At 35.7% G+C, this 24,140-nt stretch overlaps 1 protein-coding gene across 5 annotated transcripts in view; it reads left to right on the top strand.

Annotated features, from left to right (window-relative positions):
* LOC150109624 (oxysterol-binding protein-related protein 6-like) overlaps positions 1 to 24,140 on the top strand; it is a 695,026-nt gene that overhangs the window by 634,928 nt on the left and 35,958 nt on the right. For all 5 annotated transcript variants that reach the window (XM_090409290.1, XM_090409281.1, XM_090409257.1 and 2 more), the window contains one exon: positions 20,226 to 20,370. In XM_090409290.1, coding sequence (XP_090265416.1) covers positions 20,226 to 20,370 — 145 coding nt within the window. The remainder of the gene's footprint in view (positions 1 to 20,225; positions 20,371 to 24,140) is intronic.

Genomic DNA, 24,140 nt, shown 5'->3' with positions numbered 1-24,140 from the left:
GGTTCTTTACTTTTAGAGTGGTAAATGAGTGGAATAAGCTGCCAGAGTCAGTTGTGGGTGCTATGACAGTGAGTGAGTTTAAGGCAAGGTATGATAGATACTGTGAGAATGTCAAATAGTTGTGTGGACATGGAGTTTAGGGCCTCCCTCGATGAGTCTAAGGACTCCCTGGAGTAGCCCGAAATAATAATAATAATAATAATACTCTGTTTATTTTGTCTGATATTCCTTTAATGTAGAGAATGGTTATAGTTTTACTGTAGTCTGGTTTGTCTTTGTTTTTTATTGTGGTTTTGTAGAGAATTTTGTTTATAGTATTTTGGCTGTATCCGTTTTTTTGTAGGTTATTACTGATAAATTTAAACTCGTCTTTCAGTGCCCGTTCACTGGAACAAATCATCTGAGCTCTGTTTTTTAGCGTGTTGATGACACCTAGTTTTTGTGTTGGGTGGTGGTAGGAGTTTATGTGTATATATTGTCCCGTATGTGTCGGTTTTCGGTAAACAGTGAAGGAAAGATTGCCCGAGGGAAGACATGTGACAAGTGTATCTAGAAACGGAAGTGTGTTGTGTTTTTCAATTTCAGTTGTGAACTGTATGCGTTTGTGTTGTTTGTTTAGGTGGCTAAGGAATGTGTCTAATGTCTGGCGGTCATGGGCCCGCGTAGTTAAGAAAATTTGCTAAAACAAACTTAACCTAACAATTCTTGTGATTCCTTGAACTTTGCTATAATGAGAGTCAACTATCTCCACTAAAAAAGTAGAGAGTGGGTGTTGACTCTAGAATGCCATAATGAGGTATTAGTAGGTGGCATTTTAGTTTCTTGGTAATGTCAAGAGATTAAAAACATTCTTTAAAAAAAGAAGTGCAGCGGTTCTAGGTTTAGCATTCACAGCTTAGCCAAAACTTGGTATTTCGGTTAAAGACATAACTATTATGCCTCCGGTTGGTGACAGTGATTATGCAGTACTCACTTCGAAAGTGACTAAGTTTATGAATGTTCCATTCAGAAAGGGTTGCATGCTGAACTACAAAGCAGGAAATTTTGACCAACTGAGGAGTATACTGAGTTCAGTGGAATGGTATTGGCTGCTGGATGGGAAGAATATCGACAATACATGGGAAGCATTTAAAAAATACTTAAATGATGCAATATCAGAATGGTTCCTGAGAGTTTGAAGAATAAATAGGGTAGGAGTCAAATGGATGGGTAATGTTATTAAGCAAGAGTTTCATAAGAAACAGATGATGTGGAAGGAATACTGTGTGTGAATAAGGATAATATCTGTTATGAAAATTATAAGCAGCAGACTCGAATAGTGACAACTATTGTATAGAAAGCTAAGTCTGGGTATGAAAAGAAACTAGCTCTGCGTGCTAAAGACAACTCACAAGAATTCTATCGATATGTTGCAAGTAAAAGAAAGAATGAGCTTGAAAGAATAACTCTTCTGAATGCAAATGGTGTGAAGGTGACAGATGCAGAAGAGGTTGTTAAACTAATAAATGCCCATTTAACAACTAATAAATAATATGTAATAAGGGTTGCAGAAACTAGTTGATAGGCGGAAAAGGGGAGATATGATTGAGAAATTCAAATTGCTAAAGGGATTCTATAGGATTGATTCAGAGGATATTTTTGAGATCAGGACTGGTGGTGGGAGAACTAGGGGACACCCTATGGAAGCTGGGCAAGAGTGTGGTTAGCAGGGGTGTTAGAGCTGGGTTCTTTACTTTTAGAGTGGTAAATGAGTGGAATAAGCTGTCAGAGTCTGTTGTGGGTGCTATGACGGTGAACGAGTTCAAGGCAAGGTATGATAGATGCTGTGAGAATGAAATCGCATAGTTGTGTAGACATGATGTTTAGGGCCTCCCTCGATGAGTCTAAGGACTCCTGGAGTCGCCCGAAATAATAATAATAATAATAATAAAAGCTGTCAACCTGGTGTATGCAACACTGAGTTCATTACTACCTCTTCACTGAAGAAGAAACTCGGGTGTCTGAAGAGGAGGTATTAGAGCTGATCCACAATCTGAATAAGAATTCAGACTGATGGGATATCAGCACGAAGGCTAGTGCTGATATCCCATTGAGTGCTAAAAGAGTGTTCAGCTGAACTGGCTACTCCTTTGACCATGCTATATAATTTGAGTCTCAGAACAGGAAAGAATGTAAGGTAATCTCATTGCACGAGGCTGGTGCAAAGATTGATGTATCCAACTATTGACCAACAGTATCTCAGAAGTTATTATTATTATTATCACACCTCCAGGGAGTCCAAAGACTCATCGAGGGAGGGCATCTATTCTACAACTCTTCGTCTCACTACTCCACTAACCTTCATCATCTAACACCAATGCCATCTACTGCTGACTACCACCACTAATACTTTCACAGACAATCACAAACATCCATGCCTACGGCAGGATTCGAACCCAGCCTTTTGGCTGGAAGAGTGGATACGCTAACCACTTGGCCAACCAAGTTGTAGTGAAGATTTTGGAAAAATTAGTTATGAATCACATTTAGAAGTGATTTGACAGTAAATCTCTACTTTGCAATGAACAGCATCAGTTTTACTAAGGGAAGGTCATCTTTTATAGAATGTGAGCAAGTTGCTCACATTCTATAACAATGTTACCATTGAACTGGATAAGGGGAATGGATAAACCATGATTGTTTTGGATTTTGCTAAGGCTTTTGACGGAATACAGAATGGAATACTGTTGCATAAATTGGAGATTATGGGTTTGGATTAAAAAATATTAGCAGGGATGGCTGACTGACAGATATCAAAAAGTGGTATATGGGAAATGTGAGTCTGCAAGATTTAAGGTAACTAGTGGTGTGTCACAAGGATCAGTCCTTGGTCCACTGTTATTCAATCTGTACAGATTTGACAGCAGACAATACAGCCATTTACTGATGATGTAAAGACAGGTAGAGTAATCATGAATGCTGCTCATATGTGGTACTTAAAGAATGATTTGAATAGGCTGGAATTTTAGGTATCGGACAATGGATGTCAGTTTAATGTCAGAGTGAAGTCTTAGTAGATAGAAAGTTACAGTTCTGGGTTTACATACCAATGATTGCAAATACAACTCAAACGATAATTGCAATGCTGAAATGAAGTTTCATATGTAAAGATAAGGATGTCATTTTGCCTCTTTACAAAACCTTGATAAGACCTCATGTGGACTATTGCGTGTAGGTCTGGTGTCCTGGTTTCCGTTGTGATTCTGATACAGTGGACATAGTGCACTGTATCAGAATCACATGTTAAAAATGATATCAGGATTGTGGAATACTCATTATGAAGACAGATTGAGAATTTGTAGACTGCAAACACAAGAAAGAGGGATGATATGAACTTCTGAAAAGACTATACAGGATTTCAGTTGATGGAATTTTCATTTTATGAGGAGGGAAAGGACAAGTGGGCATCCTTAGAAGCTGAGAATGAATGCCACTAAGAAAGGGATAAGGATTAGATTTTTCGCTCATAGGGTGGTGCATGATTGGAATGGGTTGCCATTGGATGTTGTGTGTGTGTGTGAGCAGCGTAAGTATGATAGCTAGTGCTTGTAGTATGTGGCCTCCCTCGATGAGTTCCTGACTCCCTGGAGGTCTCTCTCTTAATAATAATAATAATAATAATATTGGCACCAGTATTTTTTTTCATCTCTTTGGTAGATGACATGCAAGTCTTAGCACAGTATACCACAAACATCTCACAGCACACCATCTCTGATCTCTGATCTTAATAATTCTGATACTAATAAGTCCAAATGGTACCCTCAATTGTGTTAAAAAAAACAATTATACTCATTTGACATTACTCAGAAGTGTGGAAACAAGTCTTAATCTAGCTTATCCTATATCCCAATAAAAAGAGAAATAAAGTCAGTCCTCAAAATAATGTCCCATTGCCTTCACAACGAGGCCAGACTGGTTGACCAAGTGCATTTGAATCCTGCTGCATGCTATGCTTATGATTCTTTTCAGATGAGAAATGAACTTCATTGCCTGGGTTAGAATTCCACCGTGAGCATGGATGTTTGTGATTTTCTTTAGATGGAAGATGAATTTCATTGCACAGTGTGAAGCCACTACTTTGCTTATTGGAGGCATGAAGTAGCTTGAAAAAGTTAAACTATGTAAAAAATAAAATAATGAAAACCTTTCGTTGGTGGGAACTACATAAAAAATAATAATATATAAAAACATTATCTAGTAAACATGCAAATAAAAAAATGACACAAATTTCTGAGGGTTTTTTTTTTCACTCTTACACAAAAGGTAGTAAACCTATAGTATACAGTAATACCATTAATGGGTTAAGAGTTTTTTCCCCCTTTTTTTTATTACAGTAATCTGGAAACTCTATTCTAGAGACTAAACATGGAACAGATCCTTTTCAAACGCTTTAGGTCTCTAGTGGTGCATTGGTCTCATACCCAACAATGAAATTTATTTTCCATCCTAAAGACATTCAGAAACGTTTGTAAATATTGTTAGATTTGAACTTGCAGCCTGTTTATTAGAGAGTGAGTACATTAACTGCTTAGTTTAGCAGGCTGGCAAATAAAAATGCTTTGGCATCTTTATCTCCTGAATCATTGCATTTTGAAATGAAAAGTCAGTTAAACTTGCAAACATTAAATTCTCCAGCAAAGATGTCTTCACTATTGAGAACTATGGACTACAGAAATCAGCATTTAAAGAAAAGTCAAAAAGTTCGGAATAGTTGGTAGCATGGGTGGGGAGATGACTAAAAGTCGCATTTCCAGTTAAGAAAAGTAGGTATGATTCAATTGCACATGGTAATGAATGCAGTGAGTATTAATTACCTCAATATCCATCATTGTCATCATCATGCTTTTCAGGGATTTAGGCCTAGAGTGGCCTGTTCTGGCCACTCTATGCCAGAACTGGCATAGAGTGTTATAAAGAGATTTGATCTCTATTACCATTTGTTATAAAGAGGGGGATTATTTATTAATTTATTTATTATCAATCCTCATTTGTTATGAGATTTTCTCTATAACGATTATTTCTAATTTCCGAGTGTTTTTATTTATATGCACAAGGGTTCAATTCCGATCGGTGCAATGACTTTTTACTGTTTCTTTCAGAATCCGAAAAATCACTGACGAAGGACCAAATACAAAATATACACATTTAATAAAACAAAAACAATATATACAATTCAAATAAAATTACACAACTAACTACAAAAGTAACTGGATCCAAGGCCTTTTAAAATAAACTTACACTTTAGAGATCACCCATTCTCTGACTCATTCTATTACTGGTTTGTTTAACATATACTTAATCACGCCTACTAGACTAAACACCTTGTTTACGCAATAACAAAATGTTCATAGTCGGTTTCTTTGTTAAGGCCTTTTTCTGACGACGTAAGATTCTCTTCTTCTTTTTCCATTGAATCCTTTCTCATCAGCCCCTATGTAGCACACATTATTCCTCCTGACTCTGAAGTAAGATATTCTGAATTCACTGAAGTATAAGTACTCTTACCTCATGCAGTTCAATTTTGTTAATTTTTGTACCAGAAGGTTTCTTTTACTGCTTTATCTAAGTTGCCAAATTCCGTCTCCATTTCCAGTAGAAATAACAGATAGATCTGGTATCCTTAAAATAGACGAAATTTTCAATCAGCGTTCCCTCAAACATTCCTATAGAATGTTAATCGTAATATTTTCTTTTATTTACCAATACTTATTTACAGTCTCCACTTTAAAGGCTCACACTTCTACGATTTCCTTTTTGGAATCTTCTATTAATATTCCTCCTACTGTCACATACAACTAAATAAACTTCGTAAGAACAAAATTCCTTCATCTACATTCGTAAACGTCCATTAGCTCTCTCTTGTTTATCCTCCGTTACTTTGACACTGAACGCTCTCTTGTTTCTGTTACCTCGATACTGAATGCTCTCTCTGTCAGCTGTCAATCACCCATCAAACTCCTCTGCGAGCATGTGCACTCCATGAAGGTGACAAGCAAGAAGTTAGGTATAATGGTTGACGTGTCGTCTCCGTTAGCGTTATGAATGTCTTTACAAAACACAGCACTTAATAATTTTAAACGACAAAAAATTTCTGAAAGTAACACAACTAACCAAATCCAGTAAGTACATAATTTTTTTTAAATGCGTCACATTTCATTTTGACAAAATAACATCAGTAACGGAGACACATTGTAAGTGCCGACAATGCTTGTTTTGAAACCAAAACTAATAATGTATTAACATAAACAATTTGTAAAAATATTCAGTATTTTAAATTATGAGTATTTTTACAATCATCATCATGCTTTTCAAGGAGTTAGGCCTAGAGTGTTTAGAAGTGATTGTTGAATCTCTTTAGAGGACGTCCTGATTTTCTTTTTCCTAATGCTTTATAATTTAAGGCTTGTTTTGACAATCTGTTTTCATTTTTAGAAATATATACACGTTAGCACAAGAATAATGTTTAATTTGCCAAATAGTTCGGTCTGAATATTACAGACCATCTTCAGTGGCTACATAGGAATAGTTTAAAAAAAAAAAAAAGTGGAATACGAACAATTGATCATTCATACGTAGAACGCGCCGCGTGATGTCATATCGCTAAGTATTAGAAGACTAAACAATTTTTTAAAAAATGATATTAATTCAGAAATTCATATAATGATCTTAAATAACATTGTACTGATTAAAAAAAAATGTAATGTTTTAATGTGTTATCCTGATTAAACTTTCCCAAATTTTTAATATAGATATACAGTCATTACGATTCAAGTTAGGACGTTGAAGTAAGGCCTCCACACTTTCTTTAAATAAACGTTCAAATTTGTAGCGACATCTGTGTAGGAGGAGAATCTTGGACCAAAGGATGTTGTGGTTTGTTTCTAATCCATGCTGAGCTAATCCAGATTTCTCAGGTTTGTTGTGTTGAATTGATGACTGATGCTCTTGAATTATTTTTTCTATGGAACGTCCAGTTTGTCCAAAGTAAGAAAGATTACAATTACAAGGAACTTGATGCACACCAGGTAGAGACAAGGTAGATGAAGGAAAATGGGTGGATAATTTGTTAATAGGTGTATAAGTGGCTGTTAGATCCTATTTCTTTAGAATTCTCGAAATTGGTTCTGAAATCCCAGAAATGTAAGGAATTGGAACTCAACGTATTGAATCTTGGTTGTTCTGTGTTGGTTTGTATGAATCGAAAAGATGTGTACTCTTTTTGGAGAAGCCATTTAGTTTCGTGTGATGTTTGATAGTCGAAAGTTCCTTCTGTAATAAATGAGAAGTTGAGCAGTTAGTTTTGGCTCGTCGGATTAAACATTTTGTGACTCCTGTTTTTTGACAAGGGTGATGACTAGATTCTTTGAGAAGATAACGACCTGTGAAAGTTGGTTTTCTGTAAACTGTTGTAAGAATACCAGAAGGTGAACGGATGAGAAGGACGTCTAAAAAGGATAACTTGTTGTCTATTTCAATTTCCATGGTAAACTTTATACGAAGATGTAAGGAATCGATACTGCTTTCAAAGGAAGGTAAGGAGTCTCTGTCGTGAGGCCATATAACAAAGATGTCGTCTATATATCTAACCCGAAAGGATGTTTGAGGGAATATAGATGAGAACAGGACTTCTTCTAGATGTTCTAAATAAAAGTTTGCAAGAGCAGGAGAGAGTGGACTTCCCATGGCTGTTCCTTCCACTTGGTTGTAAAATTTATTTTGACATAAGAAATATCCAGAGTGCATTACGAAAACAAATAGTTTTATAATATCTTGTGGGAAGATGTCAGCTAGTAATTCCAAAGGCTCTTTGAGAGGTACATTCGTATATAAAGATTCTATATCAAAGGCAACCATAAGATCTGTAGGTTGTGAAGAGAAGTTTTTTAATTTATTTAAGAAATCAGAAGAGTTTTTCAAAAAACAGCATGAGTTGCGAATGTGTGACTTCAATAATTTAGATGGATATTTGGCTATGCGATAGGTAGGAGAATCAATACAATCCACTATAGGGCAAAGAGGAATATCTGTCTTATGTATTTTTGGTAGACCATAAAACCTGGGAGTCCTTGCAAAATGAGTTTTTTGTCTTTCAATAGAGTTTGAATGTGTTTAAAACACGGTATGATGAGCTGTGTGTGTGATAAAAGGACCTCCCAGATGAGTCTTTGACCCCATGAGATTTTGGGGTGGTAATAATAATAATAATAATAATAGTGTCTACATCTAAACTTATGATCTCATCTAGATGGGAATTTAATTTCTTCAGTTGTCTGTTGGTTGGATCATAATTGAGTTCCTGGTATGTTGAGTGATCTCGAAGTGAAAGGGAAAGTTTTCTTCTATAGTTTGAAGAATCCATAATTACTGTTGCTTTTTCCTTGTCAGCTTTGGTAATGATGAGGTAACTGTTGTTTCTTAAGGAACGTATAGCTTTCTTTTCAGAAGGAGATATGTTCGAAGGAGGAAGCTGGGCTTTAAGATATGAAGAAGCAACTTCTAGACGGAGAGCATTAGCTTTTTCACTTGACAAATGAATGAGGGTTCGTTTGATATTAACTAGAAAATCTAGATATGGAATCTTTTTTGGGACAATAGAGAAATCGTGTCCTTTTGAGAGGATGAGTGTTTCATTATCGGTTAAAGGCCAACCGGATACGTTGACGATCCCATTATCTGGAACTTGGAAAGGCTTGATGTGTTTAGAAACAAGAGCATCATATTTGTGGTTTAGATGTTGATTCCGTTTTTTATAAGAACGTTGTAAAGAGCGTTTAGCTACATCCAGAACTGTTTGAAAGATGTGGTTCTAAGTTTGTGGAGATATAGAGACAGAGATCAGAAACTATTTTTATTTGGGAAAGTTTAATCAGGATAACACATTCAAATTTTTTTTTATTTTTTTTTTATCAGTGTGATGTTATTTAAGATCATTATATGAATTTCTGAATTTAAGATATTTTGTCTTATACTTAGCGATATGACATCATGCGCCGCGTTCTATGTATGAATGGTCAATTGTTCGTATTCCCCTTTTTTTTCTTTTTTTTTTTTTAACTATTCCTATGTAGCTACTGAAGATGGTCTCTGTAATATTCAGACCAAAATATTTGGCAAATTGAACATTATTCTTGTGCTAACGTGTATATATTTCTAATCATTATATCACAAGTATTGTTAAAAAATCAAATGTTTTCATTCTTTCGGCATGTTCCATCCATTTATGTTTATAATTTTTAATTTTTTCTATTACTGATTCCTGGTTTAATTCTTTCATATTTCTTTGTTTCAGCTGTTATTAATATTCATTTGTCATTTTGTTTTATTGTCCAGATTTCACTTCCATAAATAGGACTGGTAGGGCTATTTTTTTTTAGTCAGGTTTGTTTTTGAACTAGATTAGATTTAAATATAGAGTTAATTACACTTGTTATTTTTAAATATTTTGCAATTTTTAGGTTTATATCTTTTTCATTTTCATATGTAATCATACATCCTAGGTAGTTAAATGCACCTGTCTATTACTATTTTAGTACTTATTGGATCTTGTCCTTTAAAGGCCATTGTTTTTGATTTTTCTGTTGATATTTAGTGGGATGTTGCTACAAACCCAGGAGTACAGAGGGTGGGGACCAGGAAAAGTTTAGACAGTTGAGTTTGGCAAGTGCAAGAAGAATGATTGTAATGTGAGATTTTAACTACAGTAGTATAAACTGGGGAGAGGAAGATGCATGTAGCAATAAGGGAATGGAATTTCTAGAATTCTTGAGGGACAAATGTCGTAGGCAACATGTAATAGAGGGAACAAGCAGTTCAAGAGTTTTGGATTTGGTTATAGCATCAGAAGAGTTGATAATAACTGAGATCACATCTCTCCCACAAGTTGGAGAGAGTGATGACCATATGGTTTTGACTTGGAAAATGAATAGACATGCAGGAGTATCAAAGAGACGGGAACTTATGTGGAATTATAAGGCAGGTGATTATAATAGTCTAAGATATCAACTTGGGGAAGTTTCATGGAGAGGGGAATTGGAAGGCCGGGATATCATTAGTACGTGGGAAATTATGAAAGAATATTTCTTAGTAGCAATGATAAGTTGTATACAACGAGTGAACAAGAGGACACAATTTGGAGTAAAGTGGATGACAAACAATAGTAAACAGGAATTGCATATATGAAAAAGAGGCTGTGGAAGAGATATAAGGAGACAGGAGAAGAGAAGATGCATGAAGAGTATAAGACACAGGCCAGAAGAGTGACTAGTATGGTAAGGAAGGCGAAACTGGAATATGACAGGAGATTAGCCCCAAGATCCAAAGAAAATCCTAGGGAATTTTTTAGATATGTGGCCAGTAGGAGGAGAAATGACTGTGGAAGAATGATATTGTGGGATAAAAATGGGAATAGAGTGACTGATGCAGCAGACATAGTAGAATTGTTCAATGAACACTTTATTGGAGTATTTCATCCTGGAGGAGTCAGTTTTAATGCTAGAGGGATAGGGCAGGTTCAAGGTTTAGAGGTACAGGAGGAGAGTGTGTTTCAAATACTGAGTACTCTGGATGTCAGTAAAGCTGTGGGACTGGATGGTATTTCACCATGAGTTTTGGGAGAATATGCTGGGGAACTGACAGTGCCTTTGACCTGGCTTTTCAATAAAAGTCTGGCTGCAGGAAAGGTGCCCATGGAATGGAAGGAAGGTAACATAGTGCCATTCTGTAAGGGCTGTAGCAGACTGGAAGTGTCTATTTATAGACCAGTTTGTGTGTCATCAGTAGTTAGTAAGATCTTGGAGAAAGTTGTGAAGGACCGTATCCAGCATTAGACAGATGAGGGTAATGTTATCTGTGAGAGTCAACATGTATTTGTGAATATGCTAGCATTTTATGATAAAGTTACAAGCGCATTAGATAAGGGAAAGGCATATACTGCCATTTTCTTAGACTTAGCGACGGCATTTGACAGGGTGCCACATGATAAGCTGATATTTAAGTTGCAGCACATGGGTCTGGATGTCAGATTGGTCAACTGGATTCAGGATTGTCAGTGGATTGCAAGGGGATATTCAGTTGTTTGCAGAAGATGCAAAGCTGGGAAGGATTATTAGTAATAGTGCAGATGTGGCAGCCCTGCAGGAGGATTTGAATAAGCTAGATAGATGGGCAAATGAATGGGGGTGTCTGTTTAATGCAGCAAAATGTAAGATCTTGAGGTTTGAGAAACATCGATGGGACACTGCATACTCTATGGGAGGAGTTATACTGGAGGAAGTAGGGGAGACAAGAGATCTGGGGTTGATGATTGATAGAAACCTGAAATTTAGGTGACATAATGCAAAGGTGGCAAAGGTAACACAGAGGATTGCTGCAATAATGAGAAGGACATTGACCTGCAGAGATAAAACAGTTATCATTCCATTGTATAAGACCCTGATCATTTGGTTCAGGATTTGAAGGGGATAAATTAACCGTGGAAAGGGTACAAAGGCGGATAACAAAGATGGTTTCAGGACTGTACAATGATAGTTATGAAAATCGGCTGAGGGAATGTGGACTGCAGAGTTTGGTGGATAGAAGAAGGAGATGTGATATGATTGAGACTTTTAAACTGTTGAGAGATGGTTACAGGGTTGACACTGGGGAGTTCTTTTGCTTGGTTGAACAGCAGGAAGGAGTGATGACAAGAGGCAATCCCTGGAAGTTACGAAAGGAAATTGTGAGCAAGAGGGTGAGGAGTGGTTTCTTTGCACGGAAGGTGGTTGAACCATGGAATGCATTGCCTGGTGGAGTGGCGAGAGCGAGAATGGTCAAGGAGTAGTATGATAGACTTTGTGTTTCTTGGAGGGGGGGAGGGGGAACCTCCCCTTGATGAGTCTTGATAGACTTTGTGTTTCTTAGGAATGGCCTCCCATGATGAGTCTTTTGACTCCATGGAGGCCTGAATAATAATAATTATTATTATTATTATTATCATTCCATAATCTTTGGCTATTTCATTTAAATTTAAAATATCTTTTTGTAAGTTATCTTCAGAATTTGTAATTATTATTTGGTCATCAGCAAAAAGGAGTGTTTAAGTTCATAGTAAGAGAAAATTTAATACCTTGATGGAAAATTTTATTCCATTTTATTATTATTTCATTTAGATAAATATCTAAAAGAGTTGCTGAAATTGCCATCGGACTCCTTGTTTTATCTCTCTTAGATATGATAGTTCATAATTTAATCTTATTTATATTTGATTATTTCATATATAATTGTGATAGCTTTTACGATATTATTTGGTATTTGTCTTTCTTTTAATATGTTAAATAAAATACTTCTTTTAACTTTATCAAATCATTTTTCTATGTTAATAAATGTAATATGTGTTTCTAAATTGTATTCTCTTCTTTTCTCATCATCATCATAACACTGATTACGGGTATAGACGGTCTTATTATCCATCCAATATCCTTTTTTGAGGTCTACCCTGCCTTCTCTTTCCAATTGGCTTATATTTTAGTATTTGTTTAGGATGTTGGGTGTTGGCCATTTGGTTTACATGTTCAATCCTTTTTTGTTTATAATTGTTTAGTTTTTCTCATAAATCTCATTTCACTTGTTTTTATTCTTTGTTTATCTTGTTTGTTTATTGCCCAGATTTCACTGCCATATAATAATGTGGGCACTGCTAAAGTATTGGCTTATATTTTCAAGTGTGTTTCTTTTTGTACTATATTTGGGTTGAGTGTTCTATTTATCAGGCCTATTATCTGTAAAAATGTTGAAGTTTTTAATTTCATGTCTTTTTCTCCTTCATATGATATTTCACATCCAAGATAACTGAAATTATCTGTTCTATTATTTTATTATTAATAACTATTTTGCTTCTAACTGGAGTTTGTCCACAAAATGCCATTGTTTTAGTTTTATCTATGGAAATTTTCATTCCAAACTGTTCTACTATAACGTTTAAATTATATACAGCTCTTTGTAAATTGTCTTCTTTATCTGATATTATTACCTGATCATCTGCAAATAATAGCATATTTATTTTGTTATTCTGGGAAATTTCTATACCTCGATTGTTTAAGGTGTTCCACTGTATTAATATTTCATTAATGTAAATATTGAAAAATGTTGGAGTCAAAGGGCATCCCTGTCTTACCCCTTGGTTTATAGATTGTTTTTCAGGAAACTTTTCATTTATTTTTATTTTTAGCTCATTATCTTTATATATATTCAATATTGCATGTAGTAAAATATTAGGTATATTTATTCTTTGTAATACATCAAACAGTATATATCTTGTTACTTTGTCAAATGCTTTTTCGTAATCTATAAACAAAAGATGAGTTTCTAAATTAAATTCTCTTCTTTTTTTCTATAAGTAGTTTTAAACAGAAAGCTGGGTTTTGTTTTATCCCCTTTTTTAAAATATAGGTATTACTATGCTTGTATTCCATTCTTTTGTTATTTGTCCATTTGTATATATTTTATTTAAAAATTTTAGTAAGCTTTGATGAAATTTTTTTCCAGCAAATTTATACAGTTCAGAGTTTATCCCATCTTCTGCTTATTTGCCATTTTTTATTTTATTTAGGTTGTCCTTTAATTCTTTCATTGTTATTATATCATTTAAGGTATTTTGTAAGTATCTGGCGTAATTATTTTTTCGGGTCTGTACGAGGTCATCCTTTTCTAAATCCACTTTGTACTTCTAAAATAAAGCTTTCAGAATATTTTATTAGTTTGTTATTTAAAATTCTGCTGTATATTTTGTAGCAGGAATTTAGAATGCTTATACCTCTATCATTTTTAGGGTCATCTCTACTACCTTTTTTAAAGATGGGGATCACTATTGCTTTTTTTTTTTTTTTTTTTTTTTTTTTTTTTTTAATACATTCTGTTAGTGGAATATCCATGTTACCATTATTTTTCTTTTGGAATACATTATACAAACATCCATGACTATGACAGGACTCAAACCCCCACATCCTGTCTGTTTAAGAGTTGGTATGTCAACCAGATGGCAAATAGCAGATGCCTTGCCATCTCTGTCTGATGAATCGGTCCAGTTAGAAATGGAAAGTCAAAGCTGTGAACATTAAAATCTCTAAGGATAATGTTTTCCCTGTTAAGAAACATAGACTAGAGAAATAAGTCAAAAAGTTCAGAATAGTTTGTGGCATAAGAAGATGATTAGGGCCTGGAAAAAAAAACATTATTATTATGATTATTATTATTAATTATTACAGGCAATTCCAAGGAGTCCTTAGACTCATTGAGGGAGGCTGTAAACATCATGTCAAGAACAATCCAACATTTGTGCAGTATCTCTCATACTTTGCTTTCAACTCATTCACAGTCATGGCACCTACAAACTCAGTTTCCATGGATGACCCCTAGTTCTTCCACCAACACCTGTTCTGAATTTCCTCTGAATTAATCGTGTAAAAACTCCTCATTAATTTGTATGTCTCAATCATATCACCCCTTTTCTACCTATCAACCAATTTCTGTAATCCACAAATCTTCAACCTGTTCTCATAAAGTTCATTCCATAGACTTGCTACCATCTTGGTCACTCACCCCTGGGTCCTCTCCACCTTATCATCACCAAGAAATCCTGGCACTCAGATCTGTTCACAGTAGTCAAGATGGGGTCTTATCAAGGCTCGATAAAGAGGAACAATAACCTGCTTGTCACTACTCGCTAAAAGTATTCTTCAGTAACCAAGTAATCTGACGAGCTGCTTTAGCCACTTTTGCTATGCACTCACTAAATTTTAACTCCCTATCCACTAACACTCCCAAATCTCTGGCTTTGTCAATTTCCTGGAGTACAATAATAAATTTAGCTTAATCCTTTATCCAAGTGTGTGCAAACAAAGTTTGTGCCTGAAAGTATCTTCAGGACAACATCTTTCTCTAAATCCAGAGTAATTTAATAAAAAGGTGGCACACCGTTTGGCAGCTCCTATAGGAGGAGATGACCTCGCTAATGCTTCTGCCTTGGTATCTCCACTTGGGCCTGGCTCCCACTGAAGAGACCTCAATAAAGGTCGAAACTAGTCTGGGTGGTGGCCCTTCCCTTAATGCATAACATTATACATATCCGCAAGGAGATGTGTTTTGCATTATGGGAGATACTGAGATAGGAGTGTTGGTAGTTTGCTCCACCTTTGCAAGGAGTCGCCTGGTGTTTTACCACTTTACCCCAGTCCCGAAGAGACTTTCAGGTGCAAACTTTGTTTGCACACGCTTGGATAAAGGATTAAACTAAATTTATTATAGTCTGACCAGTGAAAAATAAACTTTCAACATCTTCCTGGAGTACAGTTCAACCAATGTGGTATACAGCTGGGAATTTTTTCACCTAAAATGCATAACCTTGCGCTTTGCCACATTAAACTGACATCCATTCTCCTTTGCCCATTCTTTCAATCTATCCAAATCACCCTGCAAAATAGAGGATGTATTAACTGCAAAACAGTTAATAAATCCTCTGTATTAACTGTGCTACTTAACTTTGCATCATCGGCAAATAACTGAACAGTTACTCTCAGATCCTTTCCTATATCATTAATGAACAAATTAAACAGTAGTGGTCCAAGGACAGAATCCTGTGCTATGCCACTCACAAGCCTTCTTTTGGAATCTGTTCCTGAATAAACTTCTCTCTGATATGTCTCCATCAACCACCCTCTTTTATCCACTTCACCATGTGCTGCAGTTTACCTGCACATACCAGCATACTCTCCAGGTGCACATGGCAGAATAGTATCAACAATATTATTTGCTGCTGACTTGGAAGCTTCTTAAACTGTTGCCATTGCATTTACTCCAGCATGCTATCCAGTAGAATAACCATTTTAAATCTATACCCTCAAAAAATGTTGGGTCTCTGATGTCTCGTAACTTTGCAAAACACCACTAATATTGCTTGCTGGAAGAAATGGCAGTAAAAAACAACAAAGTAGGTCTTTTGGTGTCTGACTGAAGTGGCCATAAATATAGTTTTTGGGTACTTTCATCTAATAAGCAAAGTTGATTGTATTATGCTAGTATCCCATAGACAATAAAACTTATCCTGCATCTAGCACCACAGAGGCTTGGCTTTTCTTCCTAGGAGAAGCCTTACTATAATGGTTTCCATCTTTGACGATATATCCAAGGCTACTAATGGGCTTGCCAATATGAAGGTGTAAATAAAAAATTTGATTGCTGCAGACCAACTGGACTTCTACAAAGTTTGACATTTGCAACATCATGGTAACCAAGGCATCAGTTCTGAGATCAGCATTTTACACTTCTGAGGTTTATTTCTAGGATAGCGTAATTATGCAGTCCAACTTGTATATTATACATGGCAATAAATTACATTCTTGTTTTACCCAAATCGAAGCAAACACAGTTTACTTATGATATATCTTCATGACTAATATGAAATATCCAAAACCTAAGTTCAAACACTATTTGAAGATTACAATGCAAATTCAGATGAATCAGCTTGTGGCAATTTTTATGTAACTGACGATTTTGAGTAGAAAGTGGGTACATATTCAAATTTTTCATGGTAGCACTCACATAGTAGCTCACATTGTAGCACTCAACAGGATAAAAGCCAAAAACACTGCACTAAGCAATTTGAAGAAAGCTCTTTTCATGACGTTGCAAACTTGGATGTCTTGTTATGTCTCAAAGACATCATCTAGATGATTTCACGTGGGAAGAATTATTGGGAAGCTTGAAAAAGGCTGCAGAATTACTGATATTGCCAGAGAGTTTAGGATCTCACATGGTATTGTATATCCAGACTCTGGCAGAGTTTCAAACCAATGGAACATGTTCCAGATGTTTGCTAAGAGGTCAGCCTCACTTTTCCAGGAGGATGAAGACAGATTTTTAGTTATAATAGCAAAAAGTAATCTATGCACCATGGCATGTCAGATTGTTAGTCAGCTCTATTCAATCACAGGTATACGTAGATATCTTCACAAACTTGGGAAAGACATCTGAGACAAGTAGACCTATATGTCCAAAGACCTGTATCCCTTTATCCACAACTGATTGTAGAGCATGTTTTCAGTTGGTTGTATCCATAAAAATTGAACAAAACACCAACGGTCTAATGTACTCTTTACAGATGATAGTAGTTTTAGTCTTTCCTCCAATTCTAGACTACGTCGAATTAATGGTGAATTAACTGGTGGGAAAGTGGTACTGCTTGCCATCATGAGAATGTTCTTGAAAGGGATAGATACAGTGGTGCTATCATCAGTAGTACTTCTCCTCCCTTCCTATCCTCGCAGAAAAACACTATATACCCTTCCATTTCTATTACCGTTAGGATATCTTCTTCATTGAACCATGTTTCACTTATAAATAGTTGGAATGAGTGAAACATGGTTCAGTGAAGAGAAACCGTTTCATCTCCCTTATTCCTGATACTTCTGGAATTTGTAAATAAACACAGCAGTCCAGTTTTATATCTATAACCAGTTCTACCCAATCTACTTGTTGGTTATGATTTCTCCCATCACACCTGCCCTTGTCCAATTACCTTTATCACCACTTACCACATATATCTGCTCAGTCTCACATTCCCCACTTACATCCCAATCTGTTCTATTTCTATGCTGATCATCCCCATACATACTACTACTTCCAACATCCACTCTCTCTCTCTCTCTCTCTCTCTCTCTATGCCATGTCTCCCTGTTCACCCAAGATTCCCTCCCTTTCCCCGTTTCCTTGTTTCTCTCGTATTCCTGTTCTTTCTTCATCTCTCATACTACTATTGTTTCCATTGCCAAGTGCATCTGTGTCTTCAGTATCACTCTCCTGATCTTTCACTTTATCTCTTACTTCTGATCTGTTGCTTGCATCATATGCTGCACCTCCATCTAGCAACACTTCCTCCAGTGCACTCACTCCAAAGTCATTCAAATGCAGTCCATCACGCCTGTATTCCTCCTTTCTCCTTTACTAGCATACCATTCACAATTCATGAATAGTATGCTCATCATGGATATTTTGTGGATATTTTTCATGGACATTATTCATGGATATGAGTACAGAATGAGGAGATGCCTTTGCAAAGCCTTGTGACAGGTGGAAGAGAGGGGATATGATTGAGACATTTAAGTTGGTAAAGAGTTGTTACCAGGTTAATGTGGAAGAAATTTTTTGTAGCATGGAAGAAGGGGTAGAACAAGGAGGACATACCTGGAAGCTGGATAAGAAGGTTGTGAGCTGGTGTATAAGGAGAGGTTCTTTTCATGGAAAGTGGTTGGTGAGTGGAATGCTTTTCCTAACATTGTGATGAATGCAGATACATTGAATAAGTTTAAAGCACAGTTTGATGGGCTTTGTGTGTAATGCTGTTTGCCTCCCAAGATGAGTCTTTTGATTCTGATAATTTAATTTAACTATATTCTATGTCACACAAACATACAGTTTTTTTTTCTTCTATAGATGGTTGTACTAATTTTCTAATACATTTTGGGTATTTCTTTCCTGTTAAAGTGTGGGAATTCTTAGAGAAAGTCGTGATGGCTCTCGTGTTTCGAGTTTTTCTGAATAATTAATTATATACTTAAAAAACCTGTCCTTAAGCACACATACACACACACACACACACATATTAGATATAAAAAATCACTAATGTATCCATGTTGATACTCTAATATATACCCTATGATTATTCTTATGGAAAAAAAAAAAAACTATTCAGTATTAGAATTACGCTTACCAAAAACATACGAGCAGTTGTTATGTTTAAGTTAAAAAAGTACTTACAGTTTTCCAGATGACTCTTCAAAATACGAATATTCCAAAATAGTTGAATTTATATCCACAACACAAACACAAAAACCACAAAGAATGAAATTTCTGTAAATACTGTAACCTGAACTAGTTACTTCGTCCTTTTAGATTACAGACCGTAGATGCTGGGCTTTCGTCATTTGCAATATCCCCGAGCGAGCGGTTTTCTTCAAAGGGGATGACATGAGTCACATCCGTAAATTGGGGTATTGTTCAAAAGGTATCATTTCCTCAAGTGTGGATATTTCTCAAATAATTTCATATGACTAAGGACTTAGTATCAAGAGGGGGGGGGTCTGGTGTTAATAATAATAAAAGGATAATGATATCCTTTGAATTATCAGTTAAATGGAAGATCGTCTGTAAATTTTAGATCAAAATATTTATTTATTTACATAAGTAATAAACCTTGTTTTTGTCCATGTGTTTGCTATCTTGGTTTCTATGGTGCAAATGCCTCTTAAAATGCAAGACACTACTTATTGCCTATATAATTTCCAGTACTATATAAATCCCAAGTCTACAAACCTTAGAATACTGTTTTAATATTTAGAAGGCTGTACTGAAAAATCATCCCTAAAAAAGGCTTGATGCTCTTGGAAAGTAAGTATAAATGATACCCTCGCTTACACAGAGAGGGTATCATTTATTGTATTTTTGCATCTCTTGTGCTGTTGTTGTTGTTCAGATGTTCTGTTATTTCATGTCACTTTTATGGGTGCATTCATGGGTGCTATTCTGCTGAACTTGATACCATCATTCCTCCACGTTTTATTAAAAAAGCACGCATGCAACTGCTACTCACCATTCCTTTCACTGTCCAGCTTCAAAACCTACTGAACTAACTTCTTTTCTGGTTTTGTTTCATTGTTTTTTGAAAAACTTCTTTCCAGCATTTTCACCGAGAACTATAATATCCAGTTTCTCAAGAAATATATTGGTTATCTTTCTTCTTAATCACATACTCACGTATGTGCCAGTGTGTGCCTTATAGGTTTTGTATTTGCTTCTGTATGGGGATTGATCTATGAAAAAAAAAAGAAGAAAGAATTCAAACATTATAAATCATGTGATTTTACAAAATGCAAATTACACAGAAACTGAGTTTCACAACAAAAATGAAAACCTGAGTTTAGCTTATTGTTATTTATATTATTTTGGGATTTATGTTATATGGGGATTGATCTATGAAAAAAAAAAAAAACGAAGAAAGAATTCAAACATTATAAATCATGTGATTTTATAAAATTCAAATTACACAGAAACTGAGTTTAACTTATTGTTATTTATATTATTTTTACTTCACTGTGTATAACTTTATAATTTGATTATTTGTATGAGATGTTCTTAAATCATCTATAAAAATTCCACAGGCTAGCTACTGGTCAAATAAACGACATGAAGTGTTTGGATCTGTAATGACCAGGCAAGGCGATGTTGTACATAATCTATTTGGTAAATGGACGGAAGCCTTTTATTGTGGAGTAGCACCATCTGTAAAGTGTATATGGCGACCAGGTACTTAAAAGATTATTTATATAATTAAAAGAATCATAAGAACACATTATTATGATCCTTCAAATAATATCTATAGTTTTTTTTTGGTTATTTAAATCTATCTGAGATTTGCCTGCTTTATATTTTTCGAAAGTATGATAAAACCACAGAAATTCATTTATTACTGTACTGCTTTTCATTTTTAAATGTGTGACACCTTGTAGGAATTTGTCTTGCATTTATTCAACTTTAGTATATGACTTCTGTATTATGTCATCATTATCATCAGCAGCCACTTGCAAAAGTCCAGAGATGGCTGATTATTTGGCCAATGTATGATCAGCAAAACTTTCCATAGTGGTGATGTTTCCAGGAGGCACTGATTGTTGAGAAGCATTTCCTCGTACAAAGCTTGAGGAAATGCCACAGAGACCAACACAAACTGCACAGTTTCATACTGAGATCCTGTACACAACTGCCATTTTCCATTTTGAAAAATCTAGAACGTTAGCTTCCCAGTTCTTTATGCAAGTGTTAACATTTCTTCATGTTTGCTTTCAGGTTGTCCTTGAAGCACTTTTTTATAGATACATTATCTGCACTTGCATCTTTATCAGTTGCCAATATATTTAAGATATGAACAGTTTTCTCATCTCATCTTGCCTCTCAATGTTTCATTTTTTAATTGACCAGTCCACTGCCATATTTAGATCATTCAAAATTATTCACAAGGAGTTATGTCTTAATCTTTTTCTCTTATCCTTATTCTTTTTTTTTTTTTTACATATTTTTAATTAAATTTGACTTTTGCAATGTTAATATGTTTATATCCCCCCCACACAAGAATTTATAAAATCTATAACACAACAGTAGTGTGTCGACAAATTAACTATAGTTAATGTTAATTATGATTATATCCACAAGACTTAAGAAGCTATATATGTAGAAAGTTTTTTTACCCTGGGTGTATTATACATTAACGATACTAAGAAATTTTATACTTGGTTTTAATCCTTTTCCCAAGTAAGCAAAACAAAGTTTTGCATGAAAAATATTCAAGTCTGAGCTACTTGTATATAGAAGCTATTGACTTCATACCACTTGCCTTAGTATGTATCCCATAATGTAAAGCACACCCCCTTTCAGGAGTGTATAATGCAGTGCAGTGCATAATGGGAAGGGTCAGTACCCAGACCGGTTTCAACCTTTCTTGAGGTCTCAGTGGGAACCAGACCCAGGAAAGATACCCAAGGTTGAAGTAATGCAGAAGTCATATATATCCAGTGGTAAGCTATAAGGGCTCGCACGAGCCCTTTGTTAATTTTTTCTCAAATTTGCGAGCCCCTAGTTCTTGTTTATTTTTTTCCTTAAACTCATACAGTACTTTGGAATTATTGTTTCAACTCCTCTATAACGAATGCACCCATGTTTGAAAATAAAATAAGCGCATGCGCTATCTTTACTCTTCTGGTAGCCAATCGTGTGGTAAAACCAGGGCCGCAAAAACCCAAGGGTGCAAGGGGTGCACCGCACCAGGGCAGCAACGTTGATAGGGTGGCATTTTATGTAACTAATATCTAATTTGGATTATACAATGCAGTACTAGGGGCAGCCGATAAAAGTTTGCACCCGGGCGGCAAATACCCTTGGCGTGCCCCTGGGTATTTGCCGTAAAACCAGTAGCCAATCAAATGTTTTATAAAAGATTTCATTCTTATTATATTTTGATAGTTAAAAAATGTTTTTCTTGTGTAAGATAAATTAACACAGTTGATTGTGTGCAAATATTTGTTTAAAAATGATAGCCTTTAGAGGTTGATTGTCCTCACATACTTTTTGATTGGAATTTGTACACAAGTTGTATTAATAAAAGTTTTTGTGTGAAATAAGGCTTTTTTTTTTTTTTTTTTTTTTTTTTTTTTTTTTTTTTTTTGCTAGATGATGCGAGCCCTTTGTTAAAATTTCCATAGCTCACCACTGTATATATCTCATATACAAGTATATAAGTAGACAAAAGCTGCTTGACCTTATTAACAAAATCTCTGGATGAGAAAGATGTAGAAAGTTCATGTGCAAAACTTTGTTTTTGCTTACTTGAGAAAAGGATTAAAACCAAGTATAAAATTTCTTGGTATTTTTAATGTTTAACCCAAAGTAATGAACTTTCTACATCTTTCTTTTATCTAGAGATTTTTATTAATAAGGTTAAGCACCTTTTGTCTACTTGTATATGAGATGTATATGACTTCTGCATTACTTCAATCTTGGGTATCTTTCCTGGGTCTGGGTAGTGACCCTTCGCATTATGCATTGGGAAGGAGCACTTGCCTTAGTATGTATCCCATAATGCAAAGCATACCCCAAAAGGTGGGGGGTATGCTTTGCATTGTGGGAAACATACTAAGGCAAGAGCAAGGATTATCAATGATATGCTGGCTGAAATGTGTGAGGAGATGGGAGTACAGTTTGTTAATGTGTGGAATGAGTTTGAGGGACGAAGTGAGCTGTATGGGAGCGATGGACTGCATTTGAGTGGTTATGGCGTGAGTCACTTGAAGAGACTGCTGCTGGAAGGTAGAGAAGTGAATAGAGAGAATGAAGCAGATCGAGAGGGGAGTGATGTGGAAGAGCAGGAGAGTAAGACAGGAGAGATTGAAGAAGTGGATATGAAAGAGGAAGCGAGTGGTATGAGTATAGAAAATGAGAGAATGGGTGTGCAAGAGAAGCAGGGAAACGGGGAGGCTCAGGGTGGACAGGGATACACAGCATAAGAAAGGTGGATGCTCCAAGAGGAGGAGGTGAGAGCATGTGTAGGCAGGAAAGGAATGGGATGACCAGGGATCAAGAGGAAACAGTTGGAATTGAAAAGGTTCTAAAATGAAGCAGAAAGGGAAATAGCCCCAGTTTAGCATGGAGAGAGATCACATCGAGTGACTGGTATCAGTGGAACTAGCTGTAGATCCAGAAATGAGCTGTTGTGTTTGTATACAAATGCTAGAAGTATAAGAAACAAGGCAGATGAAATGGTTGCACTAATTGCATCTGCTCACCCAAAGATTGTCAGAATAAGTGAGACATGATTGGAAGAGGATGACATCCTGACAGGAATAGAGATGGAAGGGTATGATGTGTTCATGAGGATAGAAGGGATAAAAAGGGAGTGGGAGTGCTATTGATGATAGAGAAAGAGTTATATCCATACAAAGTAGAGATCCAAGACGGAAATAGTGCCAGTGGTTTTGAGGCAGTATGATGTGAGATAGAGATGAATGGAATCAAATACTTGGTGGGATGTTGTTATACACCAGGTAATGTGGATAGTGGTGATAGTGAAATGTATAGTCAAATTAGCCAAGCAAATAAGAAAAGGGTGATTTTGATTATGGCAATATAGACTAGAATGATGAGATAGCAACTGGAAGTAAAGAAAATGAGTTTCTTGAGTTTTTGAGGGATAACTACCTCAGACAGTATGTAACAGAAGGCACACGATGATTAAGGGTCTTGGATTTGGTCATCTCATCAGAGGATGTAATTATAAATGAGGTGTCAAATCATCCACCAATTGGTGAGAGTGACCATGAGGTGATTACCTGGGTGGTTGCCAGCAGTACGAGGACCCCTGTGAGAAAAGGGTATATGTGGAACTACAAGGGGGGTGATTATGAAGAGCTCAGGAGATAGCTTGCAGGTGTAGCATGGAATGAGGAGTTAGCTGGAAAAGAGATCAATGCAGCTTGGGGGATTTTCAAAAACCATCTAGTAGATGCAATGTCTGAATGTATTCCAAG

This window comes from Typopeltis vanoorti, chromosome 2 (genome assembly GCF_054136105.1).
Source record: "Typopeltis vanoorti isolate ZY-2024b chromosome 2, IOZ_Tvanoo_1.0, whole genome shotgun sequence".
Lineage (NCBI taxonomy): Eukaryota > Metazoa > Arthropoda > Arachnida > Uropygi > Thelyphonidae > Typopeltis > Typopeltis vanoorti.
Note: the sequence above shows the minus strand (reverse complement) of the source record. Positions and strands in the feature narration are given on the sequence as shown.